This window comes from Psammomys obesus, unplaced genomic scaffold, assembly GCF_907164565.1.
Source record: "Psammomys obesus unplaced genomic scaffold, mPsaObe1.curated_primary_1811, whole genome shotgun sequence".
Lineage (NCBI taxonomy): Eukaryota > Metazoa > Chordata > Mammalia > Rodentia > Muridae > Psammomys > Psammomys obesus.
Window position 1 is genome coordinate 2,333,257 of NW_026594311.1, and position 27,384 is coordinate 2,360,640.

Here is a 27,384-nt window from a genome sequence, read left to right on the forward strand (position 1 = left end):
AAATTATTAGTTTGTTTGTTTGTTTGTTTGTTTTTGAGACAAGGTTTCTCTGTGTAGCCTTGGGTGTCCTAGACTTGCTTTGTAGACCAGGCTGGCCTCAAATTCACAAAGATCCCCCTTGCCTCTGCCTCCCCAAGTGCTGAGATTAAAGGTGTGAGCCACCACACCCAGCACTTAGAATTACTTTTATCAGGGGCTGGAGAGGTGGTTCAGAGGTTAAGACACTGGCTGTTCTTCCACATGGTGGCTCACAACCATCTATAATGAGATCCGGTCCCCTCTTCTGGCCTGCAGACATACATGCAGGCAGAACATATTATAAATAATAAATAAATAAATCTTAAAAATTTTACTTTTATCAATGAGAATAACAATTCAAAAAAAGAGCCCCCTGATTTCCCCTTAACGTTTTTATCACCACACACAGGAGCCAGTGACCACCTTCAGAAGCATACTGTCTCGGCTTACTTCTCTGTTGCTATGAAAGCACCGTGGCCTATACATTCTGCTATGATAATACCATGGCTTACATGTCCATCATTGAGGGAAGTCAAGGCCGGAGCAGAGGCAGAAACCTAGAGGCAGACGCTGAAGAAGAAACCACAGAGGAACACTGCTTCCTGGCTCACTTTCCAAAGTGTGCTCAGCTTGATAACTCAACCCGGGACCACTTGCCATCCACAACAGTCATTAATCAAGAAAGTGTCTCAAAGACATGCCCATAGGATAATGTAGAGGCAATTCCCCAACTGAGAGTCTCCCCAGATTTATCTAGGTAAACCTAGAGTCAAATCGACAAGCTACCAAGCAGCACCTTAACCAAACCCACTGGGAACCCTTTAGTGGGCCCTCAGGACAAAACCCAAGCTCTATGGTATAGCACTTAAAGCCTTGTATGACATTTCCGGCCCTCATCTTAATCTGTTTACTAAATTTCTGATCCTCCTGATGGGATGGCAGCCTGTCTCATACTTTCCTAACCAGGCTATTGCTAGAAGGTGCTGTGTTGGGAAAAGTTTAACCATAAGGAGAGAGAGAGGCTATATAGTAAGCCCAGACTGAGTTTAATATAGTTTAGCTTTAAAAAAAAAAAAAAAAGTTCTAGGGTAGGCATGGTGGTGCACACTTTAATCCCAGCACTTAGGGGACAGAGGCAGGTGAATCCTAAATTCTAGGCCAGCCTGGTCTACACAGTGGAGTTCCAGGACAGCAAGGGCTATGTAGAGAAGTCCTGTCTCAAAAAACAAAAATAAGTAAAAATAAAATAAGATTTTATAGTGTATGTTAGTTAAATATAATGGTTTCATTGTGACATTTTCATACATTCATAACGTTATAATGTATTTTAATAATATTCATCTCTCCCTTCCACTGATACTTCTCATTTCCCAACTAATCCCTTTCTTCTTTCATGTTGTGTTTGTGTGTTGTCTCTGTCTGTCCCTGTGTGTGTGTATCCCAATGTATTTCACTAGGGTTGGTTAAAGGAGCATGGACATTTACAACTGAAGAAAATGTTTCTCCCTCTCCCATAAACCATTAATTGTCTATAAATCCTCATGGAGAGATGGAGCTTCATCAGCCTCCTCCGTGGTCAGTGACAGGATTATCTGTAATCATAGATAATCATAGCTGCTGACTTGCATTCTTTGCTCCCCTTCTGCTATTTCCCTGAATTTTGGAGGGTGGGAGATAGAGGCCCCACTTACGGCTGAGCATTCGGCAGTCACTCTTTCTCATCACTGACCCATTATGAATCTCTGTAGTCACTGCTGCCCACTACAAAAAAAGCTTCTCTGGCCAAAATCCACAGCAGTACTATTCCAGGGACATAAACATAGTTGTTTAGGAGGCAATTTGCTGAACACATCACGCCAACTTAGCCAAACAGCGGAGGCAGTGTCCCCATCAGGGCCTGTGACTTTCCCAGCCGCTCCTGTGCAGTGGGCCTCAAGTCCAACCAGGAAGTGGTTACCCCACCAGCAGACCTGCCACTATTTCACCACTAGGGACATCTTGCCTGGCAGGTCAGTAGTGCAGCCCTGTGGTGCTCACCACCAAGAAGACTGTTGATGACAATTCTCTTCCAGCAGCCTGCAAAGAACTGCTTGGGACTAGCCAGCAGGGCGGAAGCTCCATTTCTCTATGTCCCACAAGCCAAAGTGCATGGCGTCTTCAGCAATAGACCTTTAGCTTTAGGAGACAGCCAACAGAAGCAGGAATTGTTGTTTCAGGGCCAGTCTAGGATGGTGCCCTGTCTTGTGCCATCAGGTAGAGGTTGCTGAGGAGGGGACTGGAGCAGCTGGTAAGCTGGAAAGCAGAGAAGGTTATCAGTGGGAAGCACACAGGGGCACAAGGTGGGGAGCAGAGCTGAAGGGCAGAAGGCAGCAGGAAGGTATGCAGATCTTGAAGATACATGGCTAAGCATTAGATCGCAGGCTTAGGGCTCAGAAGGGTCTAGGATCAAGATAACATGTGAGCACCTAATAGAGGTGGGGACTGAAACCCTGAGAGTAGATAATGTTGTGGGGGGGGGGGATGTCCGGTTTCAGAGCGCTAAGGCCACAGAAAATGCAGAGAGAGGAAGAGGAACCCAGACATAGTCAGAAGGAGCAGCTGGAGTAGTGAGAGGAAATGCAGGGTGTGCGATCCAGAAGGCCAAGGTAGGTTTTCTAGAAAGTGGCCATCAAGGTCCAGAGACCTCAGGAAAGTCTCTTTTAGAGAAGGAAGGTCAGACCAGCCCTACCCCTATCCTCCATAGCCCCAACATCAGTTCTCTTTTATGTGATTCTATTCCAGTCAGTATATAAAATACAGAGGAGGAGACATGCAGTGGAGAAAGGCTAAGCGTGGAGTGTGTTGTAAATATCTGAGAAAGCCCTGATATCGGAGCCCAGGTACACTCAAAGGAATCAATCTAGCTACCCCAGGTACCCAGAATACGGCATCACATGGGGCCGAGGACTCCATGGGACCTCGGGGTGAGCTGTGGAAGGTGTCCCCTGCAGCCCACATACACCTTAAGCTTTCTGACCAGATTGGTATCCCAGAAACCTTTCTGGCATTTGGCTTGGGGAGAAGGCCCAAGCTTTTACTGGTCTTCTCAGAAGGCTCTACTTCCAAGGTAACTTAGGACCCTTCTGAGAACAACAAAAGGGGCTCAAAGTCTCGAGTCTTTTTTTCCCCACTTTCTTTTCAAGAGGGGACCCCAGCAGTCGCCAGACAGTACCCCACAGCTATCGATGGCCAGGGATAAGTTAGGGTTCCTTGGCTAAGAGAGCCACCACTAAGGGCCATCTGCCAGAGCAGGTGACTGTGGGCGTGGAGAAGTGAGTGGAACCAAGAACCACACTTCCCAGGTGAAGTGAACCTAGAGGAAGGTTTGAGGTGTTCCCAAGGGGTAGCAAAAACACATTTCGAATCTGCTTAGAGATTTCTGCTTTCTACTTTCGGAGGAGGCTCTGCTGGTAGGTTCCAGGAAGACCATTCAATGGGAAGCGTAGTTTTGTAAGTGTGAAACACAGACCAGTGTCAGAAATGGAGCTACCGGAGTGCCTTGCTCTTCCAGGAGCTCCAGCGTGCTGCCTCGGCTGGTCACATGACTCTCTTACCTTGGCTAGCTTGTAATCAGGTGGGGCCTGGCAGCTGTTTCTTTGACCAGAAAGCATCATTTTTCTAGAATGACTCGGTAGTTGGACCTGGAGAGGATTGCTGAGTTCTTGTGGGAAGGAATCTGTCTTGGAGAAGATGTCACGTTGTCAGAGCAATGCAGCTTCTAGTTGGAGGTGGACCCTATTCCCTCAAGGATTGGCAGTTTGGGGCATGTCAAAAAGCCAGCACTTAGCTGGGCATGGCTGACCAGGCCTGTGAGGCTTGGGGATGCTGAAGCAGGGGGACTGCTGCAAGTATGAAGCAAGACTGAGCTAGAGTAAGAACCTATCTCAAAAAGCAAGCAAACAAGCAACTCTCACCCGCCCCCCAAAAGAAGACAAAATAAAAAAGAAAGCAACAAGAGCTAGCACCTGGCCTGGGCTGGGATCTGGCCCTCTCACTGCGAGCATTCTCATGCATGACCCAGAACAGCTGGGTCCCACTGAGGACTTTTGACACTAGGCTCAAAGTTTCAGCAGTGTTCTCTCTAGCCCAAATCACCTTAGAATTGAAGGAATGTTCCCAACCCCTTCAAGCAGCCCCCTGTGAATGGTAAGGCTCTCTGACAATCTTTTCTTTGGGGAGTGTGTGTGTGTGTGTGTGTGTGTATGTGTGTAAACTGAAGGATTCTGATCAGCTTGGAGGCAGAGAAAAGGGCCAAGGGCATGTCTGGGGTGCAAACCTACCGAAGTTTGGGGGAGCATCCAGAACTGGGGTGGAGACTACAGAAGAGAGCACAGGCTTGGTTTGCCTAGCTGACCTAGAGCATGCCCAGTCCTCTATACCCTTGGTGCTTCTTTGTAGCCTCGGTGAAGGGCTCCTACAGCAAAGCGGGCAGACTCTCGGCTGGGAAGGAAGGACTCAGTAGACACCGCTAAATGGCTGGGATCCTACCTTCAAGCTGATCTTGTCTGTGGGATCTCATACACCCTTGGCCTCAGTGCTGACAGCTCTCAAATCCATCCCCCCTAGGCTTCCGGCCTCTGTTCCAGATAAGCATGTCTCCCGACAACCCCTGTGCTGTAACACAATCCTTCAGACATAGCACCTTTTCCGAAAGTCCTCATCTTGGAGGCTTGGGAACTAACTGGTCAGTTGATAAAGTGTTTGTGCCACAAACATGTGGATCTGAATTTGGTCGTCACCACCCACATAAAGCCCAGGGCTGAGGCTGAGCAAGATGGCTCAGTGGGTAAAGGCTGGTTACCAAGGCTAAGGATCTCAGTTTGATCCCCATGGCCCCATGATGGAACGAGGGAGCTGACCCCCATGAGGTGTTCCCTGACCTCTGATGGTGTGCTGTGTCATGTCCACCCACACATGCGCACAAAATAAGATAAACAAAACAAAATTACATTTAAAATATTACATGCCTGTCATTTTGGGGCTGGAGAGGTAGAAACAGGAAGATCCCTGGGCCTTCTGGCCAGCCAACCTAGACAAATTTGCCAGCTTTAGGTTCAAAGAGAGACTGTGTCTCAAAAGTTAAGGCAGAAAGCAACCCAGGAAGGAAGACACGGCTGTTGACCTCCGACCTCACACATACATGCGTGTGTATTCACACACACACACACACACACACACACACACACACACACGTGTCCTGTCTTGTTTTAAAGAAGAAAAAAACCCACACGGTCTCCTCAATGTAAATGCCTAGGACCAGGGAAAGTTTTCCTCCCCTTCCTTCCTTCCTTCCTTCCTTCCTTCCTTCCTTCCTTCCTCCCTCCCTCCCTCCCTCCCTTCCTCCCTCCCTTCTTCCCCTCCCTTCCTTCCGTCTCTTTCCCACAGTGTCATGCAGCCACGATGGGCTGGAACTTGCTGTGTAGCTGAGGATGATACTGCACTAACCCTCCTGCCTCCCTGCCTCAAGTGCTGGATCACAAATGTGCATCATCACATTGAAATGTGCTTTAAAACAGAGTTTCAAGGGCCACACAGAAAAGCTCAGATGATCTCATTGACCTGGAGAGGGCCCGAGGACAGTGAGAGGTCAAGGACAGCACTGGCTTTCCTTCCAGAAGAAAGTGTGTCTCTCTTAGCTTCAGTTGTTTTTCCATTAGCCTCGCTGAACTTGGATGAGCACATGTCACTGCTTGTTTATTGACCGTCTTTCCTGGTTCGAGCTTGAGCATAGAGATTGTGTTCTTTTTACTTCTGAATCTTTTTTTTTTTTTCTTCTGAGACAGACTGTCACGTAGCTCAAGCTAGCCTGGGATTCAATATGTCCCTGAGGATGCCCTTAAATTCCTGATCCCCCTACCTCTTGAGCGCAGGTATTAGAGGCATGTGGCAATACACCTTGGTTACGTGGTGCTGGGAAGCAAGGGCCTCCGGCCTCATCCACGTAGTCGCTGGCATGTTGCTGTCAGTGTTCACTGGGTGGATAAATGAGTAGGCTTGTTCATCAGCCCAAATGCACTCTCTGGGGACCCGCAGCGCTTGCCTGTCTTCCTATCCTCACGAAGCTCTGCACTTGCTTCCCGTGAACCAGCACCCGGTGCCCCTCTCCCGCCCTCAGCCCTTCTTCAGAGGCTCTCTTGCCCCGGGTTGACTGCCTGTAAGTGGAAGCAGCATGTGTACCTGTCAGGGAGCCTTCAAGACAGGTCCTTGCTCGGTAAGACACTGGTTGAGCGGGGCAAAACATGATTTTCTGCCTTTACCCACTAAGCAGGGCCCTCAAAGGTGCCAGGGTGGCCTTTCTCCACGGAAAGCTACTTAGTTTATTTTCCCACAGGTAACCCAGGCCCCGGGTACTGAGGACTGGGCATGATTGTCACCTCTCTGTGCCTCCCATCCACCTCAGAGCCACCTGAAGGACAAGCAGCCGGATCCAGGTCAACACCGTGATTACTGAGTCAGTGTGAAATGCGGAAGTCGAGAGGTGTGTGGGGGCACATCTTCATCCCGCCTCGTCTACCCATTCCCCACGTCCAGGAAAGGATCTGACCAGCCAGCCAAGTAAATAAATAATTTAGAAATAATAAATAGGGCTTCAGCTTCCACAAGTGGATACAAGGCTGGCTTCAGCACAGGCTCTTCCAGCAACGCCACTACAACGTGTCTCCCCAAAATTCATTCTTGAGGGCTCGGAGCAATTTCAGGATTCTTTCAGAGGAGTTCTCTTTAGCTGAGGTTTCTAGTGTCTGTTAGAGCTGGGATCCATCAGCGCCTCGGGACTCTTACCAACAAACCCAGCGGTTTGGCCAGCTCTGCAGGCTGGATGTCTGTCACTCACCAGCCTGGGGCCAGAGCTCCGCAGCCCGGGGTGGGGCTGTTCCAGGGAGGGCCACACACGGTTAAAGGTCCAGAGTGCAAAGGCTTGGAGATCACCCTCAGCCCAGACAGCCGCAGGCGGTGGCGGAGAGGTGGTCTACGCTCCTCCAGGTGCTGTTCACGTCCATGAAGGAGACGGCTTCGTAGCGAGTGGGCCGGCAGCAGGGTTGGCTGATGGGCCGGGACCCGGGGGGCGACCTCAGGGCCCCGGCGCCCAGCAGGCTGGCCAGGCTGAGGTCGTGAGGGGAGCGCGCTCGGCGGCACGAGCCGCTGCAGAAGCGGAAGCGGACCAGCTCGTCGGAGCTGTGACCCAGGCCGAGGGCGCTCACCGGCACCAGTTGCGAGCGCAGGCGGCAGCCGCCGCGCGCGTCTGCGGCCCGAGCGCGGCTGCTCCGGGTCCCTGCACGCGCCGCGCGCGCCCCGCGAAGCGCAACCGGAGGGGACTGGAACGCGGGACCCGGCGGCGGGGGTGCGGGCTGGGGAGACTGCGGCGGTGGTCGCAGGGCTTTTTCGCTGCACAGATGCGCAGTGCGTCCCCCTGGAAGGAGACTTAGTCACTTTCGGGGGCGGCGGCGGGGCGGGGTGGTGGTGGTGGTGATGTCTAGGGCTGGCCTCGCCCCTGCCCCGCCCAGTCGCGCTCTCACCTACCGGGCAGGTGGTCTGTGGGGGGCGCCAGGACCGGCGAGGGGCCATCGCGAGCGGGGAGGCTGCGGGACATCGGGTCCAGGGAGGCTTCTGTGAGGCTGCCCAGCAGGAGGGCAAGCGCAGCTAGGGTTGGCCACAAGGCTGCCTGCACAGAGGAAAAGAGGAGACTCGGCGAGGAACAGGGCACCTTGTGGGGGCTGTCTTGTCTTCACCCCAGATTGGTGACCGATCCAGTCGGGCTCCTAGTCGCGTGGCAGAGTGCAAGCAAGGGCTTAGGCTTAATAGGCATTTGCTGCTTCTGGGAGCCCAGGGGAGGAATTACCTGAGGGCACTGACCATCCAGCGAAATCCTGTTCCTTTTCTCCTCTGACTGGTTCCTCCCTCTTGATTATTTCAACTTTCATATCTGAACCCCTGCCCAGGCCATTTCCTATTCTCCCCCCCACCTCCGATTAAAGCCAGCTGAGAAATGCAGGGGACTGGCTCACCTGCCACCTAGGACGGGGCCAGCGGAGCAATGCAGCAGGGTTTCCAAGTTCCAGTTCCATCTCTGGCAACTCCAGGAGCTCCCATCAGCCTTCGTGGACCTGTTTCCCCAACCCTCTTCTTGAGGCAGCTTGTAAATCGAAAGATGAGCTAGTTATCTTTTGGGGTACTCATCTTTCCACTTCAATGTCTCAAAGCTACTCGGAAGTAGCCAGAGTCAATCCAGAAGCTGGAGCTGCGTGGAGAACTTTGCTGTGTTAGGTGATTTGCAGTATTTCCTCCTTCACAATTCCAAGAGGCCAATGGCTCACGTTTCAAGATCGGCAAACAAGGCTTGGGGGAGTTCAGAGATTGTCTAAGGTCAAGGGGGAAGACTCACACAGCTGTGGTCTTGTTTTCTGAGACCCTTCTACTCTGTACTTCGGGGCTGAAGGTACCAGGGTGGCTGGAGAAAATAGTAACGGGGCTCCTTGAGTAAAGGCTCCCACTCAGCCTTCACTCCATACCTCAGGGGAGGAAGCTGAGACCTGGAGAGTTAGCGGGTCAGTTGGTGACTCATTTGATGACTGGGAGCTTAGGCTTCCTGCAATCTCGGTTCTGGACCTGAGTTCTCTCTTGGGCCCACAGGTGTCCCCCAAGAGCCTGTCTATTATCTGGGGAAATGATGGTCCTTCTGAGAACACAGGACCTGGACCATGGTTTCCTGTGGCCACCAGGGGGCAGAGTTTGTCAAGCCTGCAGACTTAAGGGGAGGGGGTCTTTTCCACATCCTCTGCACTTTCAGGTCTGAGCCACTCCCAGGAGGAACAGCTCGACCGCCACACCAACCTGGCCCCAGAGGGCCACGCCAACCTGGTCTCAGGGGGCCGCGCCACTCAGAGCTGACCCAAGTCTGAGCCATCTGCCTTCTGTGCATCTGACACCCTAGGCTTGCTCCTAGGAGTTTCTGTCATGAGCCATCCTTCCTGACCCCAGCCGGCTTTGCTGGACATCGCCAGTCTTTGTGAGCCACTGCTCTGGGGACCCCAAAACGTTTAAGAGTCCTCATTAGCTGGTTTCCTCTGGGTCCCAGATGTTACCCTCCATCCTTCTGCGAGCACACAGAATACACTGGGGTGGGGGTGGGGTGGGGGACCACACACACACACATATACACACCGACTCCAGGACTCAACACATACCTCCCAGGCCTTTATCCAGAAAGTGGTCCTCCAAGGTTAAGCGTGCACCTGTTGGCTGACTAGATTCAGATCCCTAGAGACCAGGCTGGTTAGTGCTCTCCCAGATGGAGGGAAAGCCAGGCAAGGCAGAGTTAGGGGTACCTGCGCTAGGGGGAGCCCAGGAGCAAGGCCCTCGAGGGCAATTCGGACCACCTCTCCTTTCTTACCATCTGGGATGTTTGGTCCTCCAGCCCTTGCCACCCCTTTCCACCAGCCCTATACTCACCACGGGGGTCCTGCACCGTGTCCTTCTAGGCACCTGTCCTGGAACCAATGCTGGCCTTTCCCCCGAAGTTCAGCTGGATCATGCCCGGAGCTGTGCACCTGGCAGCGCCTCTTTTATTCAAAAGTAGGGCCCTGGCAGCCGGTCTGTGCCCTGTGGCGGCAGCGTGAGCCTCACATTACAGCCAGCCAGGAGGGCTAAGACAGTCCAACAGGCTAGGGGCAAGACGAACTGGAGTGGCTGGGAGGGGCATAGAGCTGCGCTGAGGGCCCAGAAGAGAGAGGCTGAGAGAAAAGGGGGAGGAAGACCTTTCTGCTCCTTCTCCAGCACTGGGAGCGTCTATCAAGGGGATGGGCAAGAGGGCTGGCTTACCTCGGCTGCGGGGCTCCGAGCCCCAGTCGCAGCGAGGGCTGGGGCCCGAGGGACTCGTTGCTGGCAGAGCCCGCGGGCCGCGTCTGGGGGCCGAGCCCAACTCCATCCCTCAGCAGCCTCCTGCCCGCCACCGTCCGGTGTCAAATTCCAGCCCCGGCGTCACCAGATCCCGGGGTGGGGCCCAGAGCGCCCCCGCCCCGCCCCACCTTTCAGGGCTCACCTGGCCGCTCCACCCTCCGGATCCGGTCTTCGCTGGTTCACTTAGGTCCCCCTAGGTGGGGGCTAGGTACTGGGAGAAGACCCCAGGAGGCAGAGTAGAGATCGGGCGGCAGCGAAGCGCCGAAACTGGGAATTCGAACTTGGTAGACACGCAAAGTAGGGAACTGGGAGGCCTGGCCGAGGGCGGGAGAGAGCGAGGGAGGGAGGCAAAGGAGGGGCAGCCTGGAGGAGAGATCCAGCTTGGGCCGCGCAGACATGGGGGTTCCGGCTAGCTACCTTGCGCGGTCAGCTAGTGGCTCCGGGACCCCGGGAAGCTCCGCTGCCTCGGACCCAGCAGGGCTCTGCACTGTGCTCCCACGGTCCAAGCATAGTCTGTTTCCGGCTCAGTTTCAGGGCCTCGGGGCCCAGAGGGACGCACGCACACCCTGTGAAGGCGATGATAGCGTGCGGTGCGCGGGACCGAGGGTGAAGACTTGGAGGGTCACAGAAGGTTGAACTGGAGTTTGAGGTGAGATAAGGCGATTTGACAAGAGCCTGGGGCTTGGTTGATGGCAGAACGGAAAGGTGCTACTAACCAAGATCCTGGGGACCAAACCACCTCAACGTGCCTTTTAGCTAAATGACTGCTCTAGGGAGTGTGGGGTTTTGAGACAAGCAAAGCAGAAAAAGGGTGCAGGCTGCTGGAGGGTGACAGGATAAATCCTGAGTAGGGTTGTAGAGAGCTAGGGGCTGCAGGGCCGCAATCCCCAATATTTCCCTTTGCCTGACTGGACGAAGTGAGGTGCTATGGTGGACAGAGGTGTGTACCTTTAGCTTTGGCCTGGGGGACAACAGGATGAATTCTAGGACCTGGCACTCCCTGGGAGAGGTTCAGATGTGTGTGTGTTGGGGGGGGACAACATACGAATTCAGTGTTGGACATGCTGAGTTAGAAGTTGTGTGGACTCCTGCTGGAAACGCCCTGCAAAGGAGGCACTTGGGCTAGTGGTGGTAATTCGGTATTTGTTAATCAAAACACGGATAACTAGATGTGGGGAGTGAGGGAGGGTGCCCCGGGGCTGTGAATGGGGTAGATGTACCACAGTCCATACATACCAGATGATAGCAGAAAAGGGCATAAGATCCCCGTAACTGTAACTGGAGTTACAGGTGATTGTGAGCCCCCGTGTGGGTGCTCCGCAAGAGCAGCAAATACCCTTAACCAGGGAGCTGGAGGACTCAAAGGTCCTACCCTTAACATGCAAAGTGAAAGGGACCCGGGAACCCGTGGGCTGGAGAGAAGACCTTGGAGTTGAGTGAAGTTTGTTTCTTCCAGAAAAATTAGAGAAAACAACAGGAGGCCATATTCAAGGGAGAGCTTTATTGCTTCCGTGATGGTCGGACCCGTGGAGCTGGCAGTATGTTTCCGCACCTTTGTGGACCTTTAAAAACTACCCACATCCGGGCCCCATCCCAGATCTGAATCAGTCTTGGGGTGGGCAGTGCAGTTTCCCAGGTCTTCACGGCTGATTCTGGCATACAGCCAGGGTCCGTGACCACAGCTTTTGAGAAAGCAGTCTTGTGCAGTGCTTGATGCTGAAGCCGGACTGCAGAGTGCTGCTGCCTGTGAGGGTTCCATAGGACTCCGTGGGGGGAGAGACTAGGGGGGTGGGGGGGCTGCTGTATTCAGGGTTGTTTTTTTTTGTTTTGCAGCTGGGGCTACCACTGACAGGCTTGTAGCTGAGGCTACATATGGGAGCATTGTGTTCTCGGGACGGCCAAGCCTCTCTGCCTTTAGGTGGTTTACCAGGGGGCTTACTGGGATTGGTTGAGGTAGGAGAGGCCTGGGGACAGCTGTCCCACTTACTACCACAGAGGCCAGTGTCTGGCAGGAAGCTACCTCCATGATTACAGGGCAGGACATAACCACTGAGCCTTCTCAGACCTACCTGGGGTTGCTCTTAAAGGGGTCAGATTCCAGAGCTCTAAGGGGGTGAAATGGGGCAGGGATCTCCTTTCTAAAGTCCCAGGGTACCTAAGGTTAGGTTGAGGGGGGTGTCCCTGCTTCCTGTTGAAAAGAGGGGGACTGCTAATGGGGAGTGGGTCGGATCCATTTCTAAGTGGAACCATGGATGATGGTAGTGGAAAAGAGGTCTATGGATTTCTCTGTACTCTGTGGGCCTCTTCCGCTTTTTTTTTTTTTTTTAATTTATTTATTTGGTTTTTCGAGACAGGGTTTCTCTGTGTAACTTTAGCTGTCCTGGATTTGCTTTGTAGACCAGGCTGGCCTTGAATTCACAGAGATCTGCCTGCCTCTGCCTCCCAGAGTGTTGGGATTACAGGTGTGTGCCACAGTACCTGGCTCCACTTTTCTTTTAATATGCTAATTTTTGTATGTTTGTGTGTCCGAGTGTATATATACCACAGGAGCTCGAGAGGCCAGAAAAGGGCATCAGATCTCCCGGAACTGGAGTTACAGGTGATTGTGAGCTCCCGTGTGGGTGCCGGGACCTGAACCTGCGTCCTCCGCAAGAGCAGCAAATACCCTTAACCAGGGAGCTGGAGGACTCAAAGGTCCTACCCTTAACATGCAAAGTGAAAGGGACCCGGGAACCCGTGGGCTGGAGAGAAGACCCTGGAGTTGAGTGAAGTTTCTGTTTCTTCCAGAAAAATTAGAGAAAACAACAGGAGGCCATATTCAAGGGAGAGCTTTATTGCTTCCGTGATGGTTGCCTGGGATGGCTGCTGCAGCCTGGGTAGGGTCCTTGAACCTCACTCCCCTCTGGTCGTGGGTAGGACCCATGGAGCTGGCAGTCTCATCGAGAAGCCCAGACCATCTGACAGTTGCTCAGTCCAAGAAGGAGCATTGCCCCATGGGTCAGGGACAGCTATGGAGGGGAGCCGTTCTCCTCAGGCTGGGCTGGGCTTTGCCTCCTGAGTTCTCTCTGCTCTTGTCCAAGAGCTGTTCCTGTTGGCTTTAAAGGGATGGCTCTGGGGTTCCCCTGTGGGACATTGGGGCCTGGTGAGAGGGAGTACTCCATCTTCTCCCCAGGGAAGGCCAAAGAGTGTCATGAGCTGGAGATGGCTGACATGCCATGCCACCCACCTCCCTGTGGCCCTGAAGCATGGTCTTGCCACTTCCATCCTTCAGGGAGCTCACCGGTGCCACTGCCTGATGGGCCCTCTAGTGGACCTCTTTCTGCACAACAAGTGGACCGAAGGTGACATCTTATTTAAAAATAAATTATCCCTCCCCTCCCCACACCCAAGTTCACAAAATGATAATACACCAAACACTGATTAGAGAAATGATTCCAGCACACTCCTGCTACCGCATGTCCCACCTCCTCCATGCTGGGCCTGCTGGCCGCAGCCAGTGGCCTCCTGGCCCTCTGGCTTCACCGACCCAGGCTGCGAGGCAGAGTGCTGGTCTCTGAGGCCGGCCTGTAAGCAGGCAGAGCTCTGGTTGCCTTGCCAAGGCCCTCCCTGGCCCTTGGGCCCCTTGGCACTGTCCTTCTCTGGGTTGGAAGACTCCTGTGCAGGTGGCAGCTGCTTGTTCCTGGCGTGAGCCTCTCTGGCCCAGTGCTGGGCCCACTCAGATGCCACTGCTTAAGTCAGTGATGACGCGCGCTTTCACTAGCTTCCGCAGGAACTCTTTTTCTCTCTGGATGTTGTGCGTCCAGGACTAGAAGGGAAGAGATGGAGAAGTCAGGAAGTGGGCAGTCCAGAGGGCTGCTGGGACACAGCCTTGCTTAAATCCGGGCTAATGCTCTCTTCCAGTAACCCAACCGCTGAAGCTCTGTGACTGGGAATATGCAGACACATGTGTCCTGTGCCCCACTAGAAGACCACAATAACCGGGCTATAGAACGTGACAACTCACAACGCTTTCCCCAACAAGCCTGGTACCCCACTGTTACCCCAGAGGAGCTCTGCCCTGGGTTTCTTCCAAGTCTTGAGTAGTCTCGGCTTCCCAGTCCCCTTAGCGCTCAGAATTTCATTCCTTCAGACAGCAGCCCACAGCTCCTTGGCAGCGCTCGGGTTCTAGACAGCCCGAGGGTAAGGAGGTGAGTCACTGGACCGCACAGCAAGGGGCAGGAGCTGCTTCTCTGGCCTGACGCAATCCATTCTCCAGGCCTCAGGCAGCTAAGGAAAGTCTTCCTCCCGTGCACAGGAACTGGGGAGCTTGAGGAGCATGCCTCGTCTTCTTTTTAAAAATGTTATACTTTTTCTTTAAAACTAAACATTAAAAAGTCACTTTTCTACGTCTGTTTAATGTGTCCTCACTGTGCGTGTGTATATGACGTGTGGGTCTTTGAGCACGCGCCTGCTCATACCACAGGATGTGAGTGGAGGTCAAGTGACGGCTTTTGGCAATGGGTTTCCTCCTACTGTGGGTTCCAGGCCCTGGACTCAGGTCATCAGGCTTTCATGGCTAACGCTTTTACCCCTGATCCGTCTCACCTGCCCCGGGTTTTTGAGACGGGGTTTCACTTAGTAGCTTGGGTTGGCCTTGAACTCAGTGTATAGTCTAGGCTGTCTCAAACTCATACATGATCTTTACACCTCAGCTTTCCACATGCTGGGATACAGGCATGAGCCACTACACCCATATTGTTCTGAAGCACGAGAAAACTCATGCTGGCCTTGAACCCCTCATCCTTTTGCCTCCACTTTCCAAGACCAGGCTGGCTCCCAATGGCTAGAAGCTCTTCCCCATATCACCATCCTTGATTTTTCCCTGTCTTAACAAGCAGAACAAAAGAAACAGGAAGTACCATATACTTAAAAACTGCATCCTTAGTAAGTTAGAGAAGATGCCACAGACCAGGGCTTATGGGATTGGATTCCTTCTGATTCCCATTAATCTCCCCAGGAAGCTTGGATGACTAAGCCACTCAAAGAAGGAAGGAAAAGGCTTGACTGAAGGAAGGGATGAATGTCATTAGCTTCCTGGCTCTTACCTGGCTAGCCTGCTGTGTCGGCACTGGGCCACTCTGTGTCTGTACTCACAGCCATCATTTACTGGTCCAGGGGCTATCTAGCCCTTAGTTTGATTGGCTGCCCTGAAGCCTTGACATCCCCAAGTGGCAAATGGTTTCCTCCCTCACAATCCATAGCACAGTGCCCGAGGTGGGCAAGTCCTCCTCAGGGGGCCTCCTGTTTCACCATCTGTCCCCTCACACTCCTAGAGGAACATAGGCCTTGGCTTCTGTCCTCGCTGCTGCCTCTGCGAGGTGCTCTCCTTCTCTCAGACCCCTGGGCGACTCATGTCCATTCTCTGAAGAGTCAATCATCTTTCCAGAAGTTTCTAAGGGCAGGGATGGTTAGATACAGAGTAGGCACTCCATGAGATTTGTTTAGTAAAATTAGATTGAACTTTCCCCCACCTCTATGTGTGTGTGTGTGTGTGTGTGTGTCTGTGTGTGTGTGTATATGTGTATGTGTGTGTGTGAGAGAGAGAGAGATTGTGCACACATGCTTGTAGACGGGAGAGGAGGATCTTTTTGTCCTGGTCTATCACGCTCCATCTTTGGGTCTCTCGCTGATCTTGGAGCTAGGCTGGGGTTCAACAAACCCCAGTGGCCTCCTGTCTGGTGCTTGTGCAACCATGCCTCACAAAAACTACCACTACTTCTTCTTCTTCTTCTTTTAGAATTAAAGATTTTATTTTTTTTTTAACTGGTTGATTTATTCTTACTTTATGTGCCCTGGTGTTTTGCCTGCATGTGTGTCTGTCTGAGGGGGCCAGAAGCACTGGAACTGGAGTTACAGTGAGTTGCCGTGTGGGAGCTGGGAACTAGACCCAGGACCTCTGGAAGAGCAGCCAGTGCTCTTGACTTCTGAGCCACCTCTCCAGCCCCCAGAATTAGAGCTTGTATTTTCATCAGTACTTAATACTTACAAATATAAAGATCTGTAAATTGTCAGAGCCCGCCTAGAGTTTTACGAGTGCAAGACAGAAATTCCAGACAAATTTAATTTAAAATTATCCTAAGGATTCCTTCCGTGACTAAGAAATCTGAAAGGAAGTGTGGATCTCTCCTTGACTCCCTGCCCTGAGTGCACCGCCTTTCACACGGGATGGGATGCTAAGGTTGGGGCTCTGAACGAGCGCGAGGCATGCAGTCCGTGTAACACTGAAGGCGAACATCAAACACCAGGGCTTGCTCATAGAAAGGGAGTTGAACCTGTCAAAAAGGGTTTCATCCTTGCTGAACCTCTCGACTAAGGAGATGATGTTAGACCTAGGACCGGGAAATGACTAGAGAATAAAAAGAATTCGTTTATAAGCTATGGGAAAAAAACTTGCTCTCTGACTTTTCTTCCTCTCCCTCATTCCTGGCAAAAAAAAAAAAAAAAAAAAAGAGGATGATTCTCTTTTTTGCTTCAAGAGGAACAGAGAATTCTTGGGGTATATCTTTTGCAGTTTGTAAACAATCACATGAAGACGGAAGAGATGAGATGGAGTACCCTTGGCAGGGGAGTAAAAAGAAACTGCTAGAGGTTGAAACACAGGGGTGGCGGGGAGGAGCTGAAGAGATGGCTCTGTGGTTACGAGGACTTTTCCTCCAGAGGTCCCGGGTTCAAGACCCAGTACCTATACGGCAGCTCACAACTGTCTGTAACTCAGACCCCCTCACACAGACATGCATGCAGGCAAAACACAAATGTACATAGAAGCAAAATAAATAAGTTATTTAAAAATACCGAAAAAAAAAAAAAAGAAATTAACTATCTTTCTGTGATTGGTTAAAATTTGCAGGACTTCTTTACCTTGGGAAAGAATCAAACTGCCCAGAAGATGGAGTCTAGAGTCTCTTTTTTTTTTTTTTTTTTTTTTTTAACTTTTACCCCAGAAAAATGACGGATCGGTCTACCAGTCTCTAGACACAGTGAGGAGAGGCTGCCAGGAGGACCGCTAGAAACTTAAAAGCAAGTATTTCGGCTACAAAGACAACGCTGTCCTCGGATGATTCCAGATGACTGCACGGTGGAGGGGGCACCGGGGGTGTCTTTCCATTTCGGCCTCACTCTACCTCAGTCTGCGGTAACTGTACTAAAGGAAGAAAGCTTCCGGAGGGGAGCGCAAGAGGTTGAGTGGGGCCGGTGAGGAGGCTCAGGAAGTAAAGGCACTCGCCCGCTCAAGCCTGGCCACCTGATTTTACCCTGAGGAGCCACAGGAAGGTCCATGCCTGACCGCTCGCATTCTGACTTGTTGTGATTTGAACGTGGGCCCTCACGCTTATGCTGCAGGGACGCTTATCCTCTGAGCCAGAAATTGGGTTTTATAGGCAAAAGCAAAGCAAAGCAAAGCAGCAACAACAACAACAACAAAAACAGGCTCAGAAGGATAAGATTCAAGCAAACACGGGCACTCATAAAACTGTTTAACCCACACCTTCTCCTCCTTCCAGCAGAAGTAACCAATGAATGGGTCGGTTTCAAGAGCACCCACTAGGAGTCACGGAGGGTTAAATAGGTCAGTGGAGTACTGGATAGTCCACAATACTAAGAAATCGCTAACTTTTTTAGGTGAGATAGTAAAATACTTCTTATCTTTTAGAGTTACTGGATTTCTGGCCATAACGCTGTAACTAAAAGCCATTTCCCAGTAGTCACTGGGATGGGGGAGTGTGAGAGGAAGAACAGGGGGAAGTCTTAGCCATGTATTGATAACTGGAAGGTGGGGGCTCTGTACTCTCGGCCAGCCGATGCTTATGAACATGCTGGACAATTTGTTCTCCTAATGAAAAAGTAGGCAATGGGTTGGAGAGATGGCTCAGTGGTTAAGAGCTCATACTGCTCTGCAGAGGAATTTTACTCCAGAAACATGGCTGCTCTGGCAAGGTATCACATCCAAAGACCTTCTAAGTCTGTGTGATCCAGCTGGAATACAGACACATCTTTAATCCCAGGAGACAGAGGCACGAAGACCTGAGTTCAAGGCCAACCTGGTATAGAGCAAGTTTCAGGTAAAGAAAATCTTAGGTCCAACACTCAGGAGACAAGAGGCATGCAGATTTCTGCTTTCATTGAGTCAGTCATATGAGCACAGTGCAGGAGGGGGCAGTTTTATTGAGACAGTTTTACAGAGACAGGTTGAAGGGAGAACAAGCTAGATCCAGGTGAAGACAGAATGAGCCAGAGAATGAGAACGAGCCAAAAGATTAGAAAAGATTGCCAAAATCAGTTTGAGGCCAAAGCAGAACAACTCAGTGAGAAGCTGAGATAAGCCAGCCTGAATCAGTCAGCTTGGACAGGCGTTTGAGCCAGAACAACTGAGTTGAACCAGCCAGCCAGAGTTCAGAAAGAGCTAGGAATACTGAGCTTACATACAGTAGCAAGCCTCTGAGACTACAATTACATAAGGCAAAGAAAAGTTTCATTTATACTACTCCTACAGAGGATATGAGTTCAGTTTGCTGTCAGTAGCTCCCAGCTATTAACTTCAGTTCCAGGAGATCTGATGCCCTCTTCTGGCCTCAGTGGAAGCTTGCACTCATACACACACACACACACACACACACACACACTCTTAAAATTAAATCTTGGAGAAAATAAAAGAAAGGGAAGGCATAAAAGTTTGTCCTGGATGTAGTTCTTAGACCAGGCACTGACCAACTCTGGTGCTTCTTTTTTCTCCTCCTGAGACAGGGTCTTACTATAGCCCTGGCTGGTCTAGAATTCACAGAGACTAAAGGCCTGTGTCACTACACCAAGCCTAATACTGATTATTAATAGTTAGACCAAAGCTGAGGAATGAGAAAAAAAGAAGAGGGGAGGGGAGGGGAGGAGGGAGGGGAGGGGAGGGGAGGGGAGGGGAGGAGAGGAGAGGAGTCCGAAAAACTGAGTCCGAAAAGTCCTCTGACTTCTACACCAAGTGTACCATGGTACAATGCAAGCCCATAACAATAATAAATAAAAAATAAACAAAACAAAGAAGGGTGGCATGTATCTGCCCATCAGATTTAGCATTCTTGAGACAGGTGACTGGTGACTTTGAGGGAGTGGAGGGTTGAATGGGGGTGAAGGGTGCAAAGGAGGTGCTTCAGGAGAGGGTCCCCCGAGTCCCCTGTACGCCTCCAGATTTCTCACTGGAGGGGTTTATAAAGAGACTGTTGAGCGGCAGTGGGGGCAAATGGCTGCCAAAGCCCCTGGATTCATGGAAATGTGGGCCTGCATAAAGGGAGCAACTTCTCCAGGCACACCCGTCCTCCAGACTGCCAGGCTTCAGGAATGGCCCAGTGAGAGGCTGCAGCCGTGCTTAAGAAAGGTTCACCCTACCCTACCCTCCCCCGCCCCCAGCCGTATCCTTGCTGTGGTGGTGAGAGAGTGGAGAGCTAGAAGCTGCCTGTACAGATGGATTGCCTCTGGGAGCATGCCCTCGTGAGTTCTGGGTGCAGGGAGCAAGAGGCACTGTTTACTTGTGGGTTCTGTGAGGGGTTAAGGGGTCTTTCCAGGGAAGGCAGAGTCTGTGGAAGAGCATGAGCTGAGCTGGTGACAAGAGGTGAGTACAAGGTCAGGTGTAGCAAGGAGGGGTAAGGTACAGGGCCAGGGCTGGAAGGGAGCATTCCAGGGAAAAAGCTGAAGAAAGGGGCTCTGGGCTCAGGGGAAGGCTAGGGAGGAGGATGCATAGACGGCCAGAGGCTTGCAAGCTAGGTAGACCTCAGTGGCTGCATAACTGAGGGTGGTCCTTCCGGGAACTCTGGGCAGCAAGAGCAGCTGCCGGTTTGGTTCCCCCTTAGCATTCGTTTGCACAGACACTGGCTTCCGACCTTTGTGCTGGAGGCTCCTCCTTGGCTCCACCCACTGCCCCCTTGCCCGGCCCTCACCTCTTTGATGGCTGCCATGCGTACAGTTTCATAGTAGTGCAGGGGTGCATTGGGCGTGTTCATGTCGTAGCCAAAGCCTGCGACTGCCACTTCATCACAGCCGTGGAGTGCCATGGTCACCGCCACACTGCCGAGGGTAGGGATGTTCTGTGAAGGGGAGAGGAGAGGAAGCATGTAGAGTTCTGGGGCGGGGGTGGGGGGGGGAGCTGAGACCTCCAGAGCTAATTAAGCTCGTTTCCAAGATGGACCCTCTCTGGCCCCCCACAGAGCCTCCTTTTCCCCAAGCACTGCCATTCGATGATTCCCTGTCAAGGTTCTTCTGCCTCGTCCTTCTCCTCCTCCCTGCCCAGGAGTCTCACCCCTCTGCCCATGAGGCCGTTGTTAAAGGGCAGTCCAATGAGAGTGAAGGCAGCCTCCTGGATGAAGTAGGGGTTGAGGATGCGGATCTCGGGGGGCTCCTTGGGCACTCGAGTGGCCACGGACTTCCAGAAGCCGTCGGAGGCGCTCTGCAGACACAGCGTGAGAGGACGTGAGCTGCGCAGCTGAGGATGTGCTCAGGTGAGTGCGAAGGCCCCACACTGTACACAGAGAAGTGAGCAGTGAGGAGAGGGGACCTGTGTGCGGGAGGGCGACCTGAGGTCCGTGGTGTAAACCAGCTCGGGAGGGCTCTGGCCAGTGAGGGCTCCTGGGATGTGTGACAGACATATGGTGTGGGAGAAAGGTTTGTAACAGAGGGCACAGAGTGAGTTTTGAGGCTGAGGACAAAAGTGTTGAGGGCACTGTTAGTATGCTGGTCTGGCCTGAGTGCAGGGGAAGGGTGTCTTTGGGCCACAAGGAAGACAGGCAGGCCCAGTTCTCCCGAGTCCCCACTTAAGACCGGGGCCCGCCAGAAGCCTGCCTATCTGCTCTGCTGAGCTCGCCCCTTCCCCTTCTTCTGCCTTTCCTAGCTCTCAGTCAACTGTGCTAAGGGGGGCCTGGGAAAGTAAAGACATTGCATGAGCTGTCACAAAGCAGCGGAATGACACGCAGATCTCGGTCCCGCCCCTGACCAGAGCTGACAGCAGAATGACACAACGATCTTGGTCCCGCCCCTGACCAGAGCTGGGTGGCTTCAGCCTTGGCGCACGCAGAATAAACGGTTCATTCTCTCTCACGGAGCTGAGCGTGGTCCCAAATGTGGAATCGTTGCCTCAGAAACCCATCCCAGTGTGTGACCCAGGGCCATAGCACCTCTTCTCTTTAGCCTCTTCCTTCCTCCTGTTCAACCTTGCAAAGACCTCTGACGGCACAGCCTTTCCTGGTCTAGACCCCCAACTCGGTCATTTCAGCTCACTTCCAAGAGCTTCCCCTTTTTCTGCCCTTACAACAGGGCTCTTTAGTATGCTGGATGAAGGGGCAAGCCAAGCAGCCTGTGCGCCATTACCGTGGCCTCCAAAGTGGCAAGTTTGTTACTGGCCTGGGGGACAGGAAAGAATCAGCTAAACTTAGAGAACTTTGCACACCCAGGGGAAACAATCACTGGGTCAAGGAAAAAGGCCCCTTCTCGGCCAGAGAGATGGCTCTGTGGGAAAGGTGCTCACTCAAGCCTGTGACTTGAGTTTGATCTCCAGAACTCACACGATGGAAGGAGAAGATCAAGTTGTCATGTACTCATACATATATACAAGTGTGTCTCTCTCACACACACACACACACACACACACTTACATATAAAATAGTAGAGATTTCCCATTTGCAAGTACCTTTACCTGCTGATTTATCTCACTGGTCCTAAAAAGGTTTTTGACTTCACCTTTCCCCCAGCATTGAGGATCAAATCCAGAGCCTCAAGCATGCTAGGCAAATGCTCTACCACTGAGCCACGTGCCCAGGCCAACCTAACAAACATTCTTACCTATGTACCTCAGAACATACATAGAGTGCACACACACACATACACAGTTCCAAATCTCTAAAAAGATAAAATAACACAAGCAAATGTAAGAGAGAAACAAGAAATGTGAAAAGTTTGCCACCAATAATAAGAGGTTCATGTTGTTAAGAGTTCGTGAAAAATAACCAGGCATGGTGATATATTCTTATAATCCCAGTACCTGGGAGGCTGAGGGAGAAGGGTGGCCTAGGCTTCAAGGGAGGCTAGCCTGGGCTACACAGCAAGACCCTGTCTCAACAACACCCCTGCTCAAACAGACAAACAGAAAATCAAGAGTCATGAAAAAAAAAAATCAATGAGATCTTACAGAAATGGTAAGAGACAGGGAAATGGCAACTCAGGGCCATCTTCATGCTAGTCAGGCATGAAGCCAATTACCCACACCTCCAGGCTGCAAACCTGTTTATTATAGTTACGGATGTGAAATACCAGAAAAATCTCCAAAAGCAGTTCAGCTAAGTGAATCTGGAGACAGCCCCATAAAGGAAATGCCCGACATCAAAACTATGCTTTTTGAGAATTTTGTCACATAGATATCATTTGACATCAATACTACCTGCATCATTTCCTCTTGCCTGTCCCTTCCTCTACTCTCCATCCATCTTCCAGACCAGAAACTTGGGAGCAGACTTCAAGTCCTCCACTCCCTGGGCCACCCTTGTCTTCTGGCCATTTCTTCTTGCATCTTCTCCCATAGATCCAAGCCTCTCCCCCAAAGCCACTGCTGCCCCCTCAGGTCCCTGTTGAATTATTGTCCACCAGGACTGCTGTAACAACTGGCCCAGTCTATGCCTGCTAAACACTCCAGAGCCCCATGAAAATGATGGCTGAATTCCAGTTGTTTATTCAGCACACGTGGACTTGAGTATCTAGAAGGTCTGATTCTGCCTGCCAGGCCGGATTACCCTACCAGGATGATCTTTTCAACTACAAAGCAGCTTGTGTCGCCCCTGGCTGCCCCTCAGTTCATACCCCCGCGTCCTCTGGGGCCACCACTAGCTAACCCCTCTATGCTTCCGCCACTGCTCATCTCTAATGCCCAACTCCAACCCTACCCACACAATGCATCCCGCCTGGACCTGCCTCTCGCTCATCTCTCCTGATCTCCTGCAGCCTAAGGGAGAACGCCCACTAGGCTTTGAGAGATCACAGAACACAGAGCCAAGGGCCTCAGTCAGTCCTGGGACTCGGCTTTCGCTCACTGCTTACTAGGGACTCTGAGCAAGGAACAGATTCCTAATGGACAAGCCAGAGACACTCGATATTTACCATGTGAGCCCACAGTCCCGGGCTCCTCTCTGATTCATTTCTGTAGCCCAGGACCCAGCCCAGCTGTGGTGGAGCATGGTTCCAGAAGGGGATATGACATTTTTCCAAAGCCCCTCCACTGGCCTCAGGAACAGAACGACCCCCCCCCCCCCCCCCCCCCCCCCCCCCGCCGCCAAGATGGTCAGAACCTCCTCAGTCCTGTCTCTGCTTCAATGGCTTCCTCTTTGTCTCTCACTAAGGCAACCTTTCCTTCTCTGGCAGCTCTTTTCTGTCCCTTCATCGGTCAGATCACAGGACTAATCCTTGAGGCCAATTTCTGGGTCTCAGCCTATTAATCAAATAGGGACCAGTTTGTGACTCCTGCACCCCTCCCCTGGGTCTGCTCCTGTGTGTAAAGGAAGTAAAGGTGGGGACAGGATGACATAGGACCAGCATGGAAGAGAACAGGCTGAGTCATTGGATGGAGTTACGGAGAAGACCCCCTCCTGGGTGGGCCAGGCTGTGACAGTCATCTAGGAGTGGCAGATGTGCTGGCCACGTGTCTCAGTCCTGTCTCTTCTCCAGAGCTCAACAGGCCCCCTGAGCCCGCCCCAGGCTTCTGCCTGAGCTTGTTCTTGTACACCTAAAGGGAAGAAAGGAGCTGCAGGGGTCGGGGGAGGGGAGGTATGAGGCTCCATCATCTCTCTCTCTCCTTTCGTCTACCTCGCAGGCACGAACAAAATTTTCACTCACACAGCCTTACAGGCTGTGCCTAGACTGAAACCTAGTGTCTTGGTTCCAAGACAGGTGCCAGGCCAGTATAGCTTACAGCTGCTGTTCCCACTCAGGGCGTCTACAGCACTGATGAGAGGCATCTGCTACTGCCCTCCAAGGGCTCTGAGGCGGGTCAGGGGTCTCTTGGTGCTGCACGACCCATTCTGCGAATGGAACGTGCTGGGGCACATGAACAGCTGGCATAGCAGGGCACATCTAAGCTGAGTTCCACTCTGGAATCTGGGATCTACCCACGATCTGAGGCTTTGTCACTGAAACCATCATTCTCAGCCTTCCCCATGTTTTTAAAGGTCCAGGGTCTAACCACCAGTGAAACTAGAGGGAATTAACTTATTGCAAATCCCTCTAAGAATCTGAAAAGAAGCGCCAGCGGGGAAGGGCAGGCCACAGCCTTGCTTCTCTCAGTTAATTTTCTGGAAGGAGAAATGACTAATTTGATGAGGATCTGAGGACACAGAGTGTCCCATTTCCAGTATGAAGTGAATGGTCTCTTACCCATGTAAACACACACACACACACACGGATCCTGATGTACACACGTACGTGAGCAAGCTCTTGCTCAGTTATGGCCTCTGTGCAGCATGGGTAAACTGAGGCAGGGTCCGTGTCCTGGGGGCAGGTGAACACTTTCTGCCCCTGCCCCATATTTGTGCAAGCTCTGACGTTTGTGCTGCCTTGGGTAGCAGAAGTGGTGAAGGGTAGGGTTGGGACCTTAGGCCCCAAGTCCCAGGGAGCCTCACATTAGTGGACCAGGCAGTGGCACCGTCAACGTTTCAGTGTTTCTTCTGCTTCTCCCTATTGGTCATTGTTCTGATGTAAAACTTCCTTGGGAATTCAGAGAACTGCACAATAGTGAGAACAAGGTGCGATGTGAGTTTTTGTTTCCCTAGCTATAAAAACATCAGGTATTGGGGCTGCAGAGATGGCTCAGTGGCTAAGAACACTGGCCGCTCTTCCGAGGACCCAGGTTTGATTCCTAGCACTCATCTGGCAGTTCACAACTGTCTATAACTCCACTCTCAGGGGTCTGATGCCCTCTTCTTGCACCAGGCCTACATGGGGTACACACATGTACATTCAGGCAAAACACCCATACACATACACAAACAAACAAGTAGATAAATAAATAAAACCATCTGCTACCAACCAAATCTCAGCCTGCCTCCTAACATCATGCAAGCCCCCCATAGCTCCTCAAGAGTCTACAGGGGACAGGCTTTGTGGTGTAGAAAACTGAGGCTCATACCACAAGTCCGAATCTCTGTGTCCTGAGGCACATCGCGTCATCGGTTTAAGCCTCAGGTTCCTCTTGCATAAAACCGGGATGACAAGACTTCCCAGAAAGCTGAAGGGATTAAAGGAGATGCTGTGTTTGATTGCGTCTGGCAGTGTCTGGTAGACAGCAAGAACTCCATAAATCTTTCCTATTATGACTGAGTGTTGCAGAAGCCAAGGGATTGAAACAGAGGGTGTGGCTGGAAGTGTCAGCCACCACAGAAGGGCCAGCACGCATGCACACCTGCACAGGTCCACACCTGCACCCATTCAGACAGGGGAGTGGGGACGGCTGGTTCCCGCAGGCAGGCGGCGGGGTGCTGGAGGCCAGGCTGCTGCTGGGTGCGCTGTCAGGATGGCTCCCTACATCTCACTTCTCCCGCCCACGGGACACAATCCAGGGGCCAGTCAGTGCTCCCGCACCTCTCCCGGAGGCCGGCTGTGGGCTGCATTCCTTGTCACTCCCTTCTCCAGGAATGTCCCTGCCTCAGTCAAGTCTGGGCTGGCTCCTGTGTGTGGAGCTGCCAGGCCCCGGCTGCTGATGCAACCCTGCGCTGCTCTTCCCCGAACAGCCAGAACCAAGTGGAAAAAGATCTGGGAAGGAAATAAGGAAGTGTCTCCCTGCCAGGGTCCTGCTACCATGATATTTCCTGGTCCCTGTGGAGGATTTCTTCGGAGGGGTCTGGTGACAGTGACAGCCTGGCTTTCTGCAGTGGCAGATGGAGCAGATGCATTCACTCCCAACGCTGCCCACCGCCACCGCCTCAGGTTGGGTCACCTGCGCTCCTGGGGTCGTTGCGTCAGCCACCGTCCGGACGTCCTTCAGATCCCTGCATTTCCCTGCTTAGGTCTGGTCCTTACCTTCTCAAGCTTAAAAACCTCAGTGGCTCCCACCGCCCTCCGGGATGGCTGCTGTCAAGAGTGTGTGTCTAAGATTCAACCCAAACTCCCAGCTGCTCCCTCTAGGCCCCGAGGCAGTTCACCACGCTTTCTACGGCTCATCTTTAACTACAGGATAAGAGTGCCAGTCCCGGCCTTACGGTGGTTTGTTGTTATGACAGTTAGAAGCCATGCATATAAAATATTTGGCTCAAAGTCGGCTTCTGTTAGCTTCTGTTATTGTAAGTCGTTATAATGATAGGTCCAGAGACTAGAGAGCCTGCCAGGGGTGAAGAGCACTTCCTGCTTTGCCAGAGGGGGGGCTAGCTAGGTGGTAAAGGACTTGCCCACTATGACCAGGAGTCTGGGCTTGATCGCCAGCATTGCAACAATACATGAGAGAATAAAATCCATACTCTGGGCATTAAGAAGTCATACATCAGTCTATCAAGCTGTTACATAGAATTCAGTCTACCTTCCCTTGAAAAAATCCCATGGAGGGCAGAGTTGGAATTTGGAATTCGGACCTGAGACCTATAGGGACCAACGTCTTCCTCCTGCCCAGGCCCCTCCCACATTGTAAGGCCTGCTCCTGTTTGTGGCCTCCTTACTCTGTATATCCGAACTCTGCTCCCAGTCCCTGCAAACAGCCTTCCTGGGGTTGGGAGGTGGGCTCAGAGCAACATTCTGCACTCAGGATGGAAGGGGCATTGACCCTGTTAGGTCTCCAGGACACGGCAACGAACTCCAAAGGGTAGGTGAGCCTGAGGTGGCCACTCTGCCCTTGGTCTTCTATAGTTTTCTTCACTCCATCTCTCTGGATGTGGCCAGAGTATGATGAGGACACACACCCCTTTACCCACTCTAAGAAAAGCACCTTCCTGACGTCATACCAGTTGAATTAATGTTTTCTGTTGGAACTTTTCCACCAGGGTCACGTCTGTTCCATTTGCCAGACCCAGTTGCTTGCCCTGACTCAGTGACTCTTGGCCCTGAGGCTGGGCATTCTCTCCAGGGGGCAGACAGTTTTTACTGGGTTTACTCTCACTTCTCAGAAGGCAACTGGAGTGTCAAGGGTTGGCGTGTCCACCGTCCCATTTAGTTGCTACGGGTGTGAGACAGGTGGCTGTGGCAGAGGAAGAGGACAGTTGTGGTGGTTTGAAAGAAAATGACCCATAGGGACCCATAGGGACCCATAGGGAGCGGCACTATTAGGAGGTGTGGACTTGTCAGAGGAAGTGTGTCCCTGGGGGTGGGCTTTGACAAGGTCTCAGAAGCTCAAGCCAGACCTAGTGGTTCAGTCTCTTCCTTTTGCCTGCGGATCAAGATGTAGAACTCTCAGCTCCT

At 52.1% G+C, this 27,384-nt stretch overlaps 2 protein-coding genes and 2 long non-coding RNA genes across 11 annotated transcripts in view; 1 reads left to right on the top strand and 3 right to left on the bottom strand.

Annotated features, from left to right (window-relative positions):
* Window positions 1-6,965: 6,965 nt before the first annotated feature.
* On the bottom strand, window positions 6,966-9,281 carry Artn (artemin). 2 transcript variants are annotated; one of them, XM_055618414.1, is made up of 4 exons: window positions 9,240-9,281; window positions 8,061-8,188; window positions 7,576-7,717; window positions 6,966-7,465 (listed from the first exon to the last, which is right to left on the bottom strand). In XM_055618414.1, exons 2-4 carry the CDS (start codon window positions 8,118-8,120, stop codon window positions 6,987-6,989), a joined length of 681 nt encoding a protein of 226 aa, XP_055474389.1. In that variant the 5' UTR covers window positions 8,121-8,188; window positions 9,240-9,281; the 3' UTR covers window positions 6,966-6,986. The 2 variants fall into 2 exon arrangements, with proteins under 2 accessions (XP_055474389.1, XP_055474390.1); XM_055618415.1 differs by lacking the exon at window positions 9,240-9,281 and having other exon boundaries at window positions 8,061-8,196.
* Window positions 9,277-10,107, bottom strand: LOC129685063 (uncharacterized). The gene is made up of 3 exons (XR_008721437.1): window positions 10,094-10,107; window positions 9,505-9,654; window positions 9,277-9,312 (listed from the first exon to the last, which is right to left on the bottom strand). It is a non-coding gene; the product is annotated as an uncharacterized LOC129685063 (long non-coding RNA).
* Window positions 10,108-11,365: 1,258 nt separating this feature from the next.
* Window positions 11,366-12,796, top strand: LOC129685062 (uncharacterized). Its single transcript, XR_008721436.1, has 3 exons — window positions 11,366-11,489; window positions 12,483-12,550; window positions 12,739-12,796. It is a non-coding gene; the product is annotated as an uncharacterized LOC129685062 (long non-coding RNA).
* The window catches only part of St3gal3 (ST3 beta-galactoside alpha-2,3-sialyltransferase 3), a 194,693-nt gene continuing 180,072 nt past the window's right edge, over window positions 12,764-27,384 (bottom strand). For all 7 annotated transcript variants that reach the window (XM_055618409.1, XM_055618410.1, XM_055618408.1 and 4 more), the window contains 3 exons: window positions 20,267-20,413; window positions 19,908-20,054; window positions 12,764-13,756 (listed from right to left, as the gene is read on the bottom strand). In XM_055618409.1, the coding sequence (XP_055474384.1) occupies window positions 13,667-13,756; window positions 19,908-20,054; window positions 20,267-20,413 (384 nt within the window). In that variant the 3' untranslated portion in view covers window positions 12,764-13,666. The remainder of the gene's footprint in view (window positions 13,757-19,907; window positions 20,055-20,266; window positions 20,414-27,384) is intronic.

What these genes read in the sequence shown, in the direction of transcription:
- Artn (XM_055618414.1), bottom strand. Translation starts at nt 8,120, where the DNA reads ATGGAACTGGAACTTGGAAACCCTGCTGCATTGCTCCGCTGGCCCCGT. An exon ending in GGCCCCGTCCTAGGTGGCAG is followed by an intron (nt 7,718 to 8,060) that starts GTGAGCCAGTCC and finishes TCCTCTGTGCAG; the next exon opens with GCAGCCTTGTGGCCAACCCT. An exon ending in CCCCACAGACCACCTGCCCG is followed by an intron (nt 7,466 to 7,575) that starts GTAGGTGAGAGC and finishes GTCTCCTTCCAG; the next exon opens with GGGGACGCACTGCGCATCTG.